General features: G+C 43.0%; 1 protein-coding gene across 1 annotated transcript in view; it reads left to right on the top strand.

Annotated features, from left to right (window-relative positions):
* The first annotated feature begins 494 nt into the window (after positions 1-494).
* Positions 495-3,552, top strand: part of LRP2BP (LRP2 binding protein) — a 25,905-nt gene continuing 22,847 nt past the window's right edge. The window contains exons 1-4 of the mRNA XM_008050790.2: positions 495-684; positions 1,412-1,538; positions 2,375-2,487; positions 3,339-3,452. Of these exons, the coding sequence (XP_008048981.1) occupies positions 1,433-1,538; positions 2,375-2,487; positions 3,339-3,452 (333 nt within the window). The 5' untranslated portion in view covers positions 495-684; positions 1,412-1,432. The remainder of the gene's footprint in view (positions 685-1,411; positions 1,539-2,374; positions 2,488-3,338; positions 3,453-3,552) is intronic.

Below are 3,552 nucleotides of genomic sequence, written 5' to 3' on the forward strand. Positions count from 1 at the left end.
AGTAACTGAGTGATGATGTGCTATCCACATCATCCTATTTGGATTGTTTTTTCTTCTTTACCTAATATTCCTTCACCCTAAGTAAAGTTCGTTGAGAATGCAACCATAAGATTTTGGGACTCATAGAATCAAGAACTGTATCTATCTAAAAAGGGACATTTTTAAATCCTTTCGTTCAAACTACCTATAGCCCAAACTACAGATGAGGAAATTGGCTCTTGAAAATGATTAAATGGCTCTTCCAAAATCACAGTTACTTAAGCGATTTTTTTTTCATGATACACTGAATTATCTTCCTGTTCTGCATTCTGTTCTCATTTCATAAGGCAAGTTATTGTCTAAGAGAGCATCATGCACTTATATAAGTGTAGCTTTCCAATCACACTAAGGGTCTCTTGAGTTCTTCTCTTGACCACCAATCAGGACCCTTTCCTGGAAACTTGCTTCCAATTGGTGAAAGTTAGCTGGAACAGTGGAATGCCAAGGGGTAAACAAAAAGTCATAGCAACAACTGAGTTTGCTGTCTCACTACCCTCAGCCGAGGCCAACCCAGATGAGGTGGCCTCTACATTTTATATGAAGGCCCTGATTTGCCATTCATCTGGGACCCACCTTATAACATGGCAGTCCAATGCAGACGGGAAGATAAAACTGAACAGCACAACTAAAATAAAGTAGTCCCAGGTAAAATAGACAAAGGCTTTCACTGGAAATGGATTCACCTGATGTGCTTCGGTTACAAGGCCACAGGAAGGTACCGGTGCACAAGAACCATATTTATGGCCAGTGTCAACCAGTGACGCCTAAGTGCCCTGGTGTGCTGGGTGGCATGACCCATGGCAGCAGGTAAACCCACGGCCAGACTGAACGTGCAGACAGATCTCATGTTAATCACATTCTGTGGAACCAGGCCGGGCAGATGGCTGCGTGTCAGAGCTATAGCGGGCCATGGTCTCCTAGGAAAGGATTCTCAGGGCCAGGCTCGGTGGCTCAAGCCTGTAATCCCAGCACTTTGGGAGGCCGAGGTGAGAGGAGTCCCTGAGGCCAGGGGTTCGAGTCCAGCCTGGGTGACTCGGTGAGCTCTCGTCTCTACAATAGATCAAAAAATTAGCCAGGCATGGTAGCACACACGTGTAGTTCCAGTTACTTGGAAGGATCCCTTGAGCCCAGCGGTTCGAGACTGGGGTGGCTGTGAGCGTGCCACTGCCCGCCAGCCTGGGCTGCAGAGTGAGACTCTGCCTCAAAAACAAACAAAAAGAACATTCCCATCTGGGAGCTAGTGGTTGGGTGACCTGTCCCTCGGCGGAGAGGGGCGAATGCTTTCAGACGGAGTCCCAGATGGGAATGGGGCCTCTCTGCCCTTCACTGAAGGGAGAAATTTCTACCGTCTTATTTCTTGTTCCTTTTACAGAATCCCAAGTGTGGAACTAGGATGAAGTTGACCAGTGAAAAGTTGCCCAAGAACCCCTTTCATGCCTCTCTATCCCAGTATGCTGCTAAGAACCAGAAATTCTTCCAGTGGAGAAAGGAAAAGACTGGTACAATCCTGATATTTAATCTTCCCTTGGAAAATATTTTCACTAAAATTTAATTATGCTAAAGCAAGCAAGACAGGAAATGTGTCTTATTGACTTCCAGGAAGTGGCTAATTTTACAGACCTTTTTAGCTTTCCTACAAGAATCTGGAAATTGCCACTGAATGTCTCTGATAGATCATCAGGGGAGAAGGCTCACAGTTAAATCCTGATTTTGATTTTACCCTCAGGACTTAAGGGCACACTTCGCAAAAAGAGAAGCCAGATGTCACTTCTGTTCAAGAGAATGCCATGCTTTCCTTGAAATTGTCACTTGGTGCTACCTTTTTTAATTCTATAGGCCTTTTAAAAATTATATTAGGGAGGGTGAGCCCATTTGGCTAAAGTTGTTCTCATTAAGGTTCAAATTAAGAATTTAACTCTCCACAAAACAGTTTTCCCCAAAGACAAACCAATGCACGGACATATGACTGCATTGCTGGGCTCCGGCCTGGCCATGGACAGGGTTAGTGTGAAAAGCCCTTAGTGGGAAAGTATTTATTTACTAAAAATGAACAGTGTTAGGAATTATGATGACGTTTTCCCCCCCCAGGTAATTCTTCTTCATCTAAGGAGGCCAGTTTTAGGAATGAGAACAGGAAGAAACTAGTGTTAACAGTGTTCGGTGAATTTTATTTATTTATATTTTTTAGTAAGTAGGACTTTATTAGACAATAGGAAATCTCCTGGCAACCGGAGGGGCCCCGAAAGAGGGTTGCCCACATTTTATGTCACTTATTACTTCAAGAGAGAAAATTTGTATCGTATGGTTAATGGATTATTTGCCTTTTAAAAATCAGATCGTTATAGCCATGCTAATCTGGTGGATAAGGCATTGCAACTCTTGAAAGAAAGAATAAGAAGAGGGGACACTCTGGCATATTTCCTACGAGGTCAACTATATTTTGAAGAGGTAAATTTCTTGTGTATTTGTTTTCATTTCTTATAATTCTGTTGTTAGATCCTCACGGCAAAATTTCATGTGTAGCTTTTTACTTTGTTAGGCTAGGGAAATTCTGTCCAATTATATAGATTATGACTGTGGCTTTAAGTACGATACACGGCCACCAGCTTAAGGAGATAGCTGATCTTTCTTCACCAAAGTAATTTTCATGAGTGTCGTTTATGGGAGGCATTTTGGCATAAAATCCATTTCCCTCTATAAATTAAAAATCAAATTTCGTATTTTTGCTCAAGCTATTTAATATACTTTGTAAAACGTCTTCATGCTAGTAGTAGTTGGAGAGACTGAGTCTTCTCTACGTACTTAAAGCTACTTTTAATTTCCTCAGAGTCAGGAGGAAATCGCTTTTTCTCCACATTGTGCTGGGATAGCCGGGAGGTAGACTGAGTTGGAGTCGTGCCAGCTAGCATCCCAACATGAGTAATCTAGCTTCAATTCTTCATCCAACCCCAAGAGAAGATTTAAAAAGAGACGGACTGTCCCAAATCCCCACCATCCATTGGATATTTGAGCAGTTATGCACCTATACCCCACTTGTTCTCTAACCTTTGGATGGCACCTTTGTTTATTCTGGTCACCAATATTTGTCGAGGGCTCAACAGGCGCTTGTCACTCTGAAGACAGCCTAGCATGGTGGCTAAGGGTGTGATTCCCCCAGCTTTGGGCAGGGGTCCAGATATGGGTGTCTTGCTTTTTAACTGTGCATACTTGGGCACAAGCACTAGACCACTCGGTGCTTCTGTGTGGGGTTACTTTAAGTTCATAATAAAAATAATTACGTATTTTCTGGGGGCTTATAGGGATGGTATGAAGAAGCATTAGAACAGTTTGAAGAAATCCAGGAGAAAGATCATCAAGCAATTTACCAGCTAGGAGTGATGTATTATGATGGACTGGGGACTGCTACAGATGCCGTAAGTTATTGTCTTGTTCTCATGTTTAAGATTTCGTTGCTAGCCGGCTCGGTGGCTCAGCCTGTAATCCCGCGCCTTTGGGAGGCTGAGGTGAGTGGAT

The sequence above is a fragment of the Carlito syrichta genome, unplaced genomic scaffold (genome assembly GCF_000164805.1).
Source record: "Carlito syrichta isolate Samal-C Ts95f unplaced genomic scaffold, Tarsius_syrichta-2.0.1 Scaffold153679, whole genome shotgun sequence".
NCBI classification, from domain to species: Eukaryota; Metazoa; Chordata; class Mammalia; order Primates; family Tarsiidae; genus Carlito; species Carlito syrichta.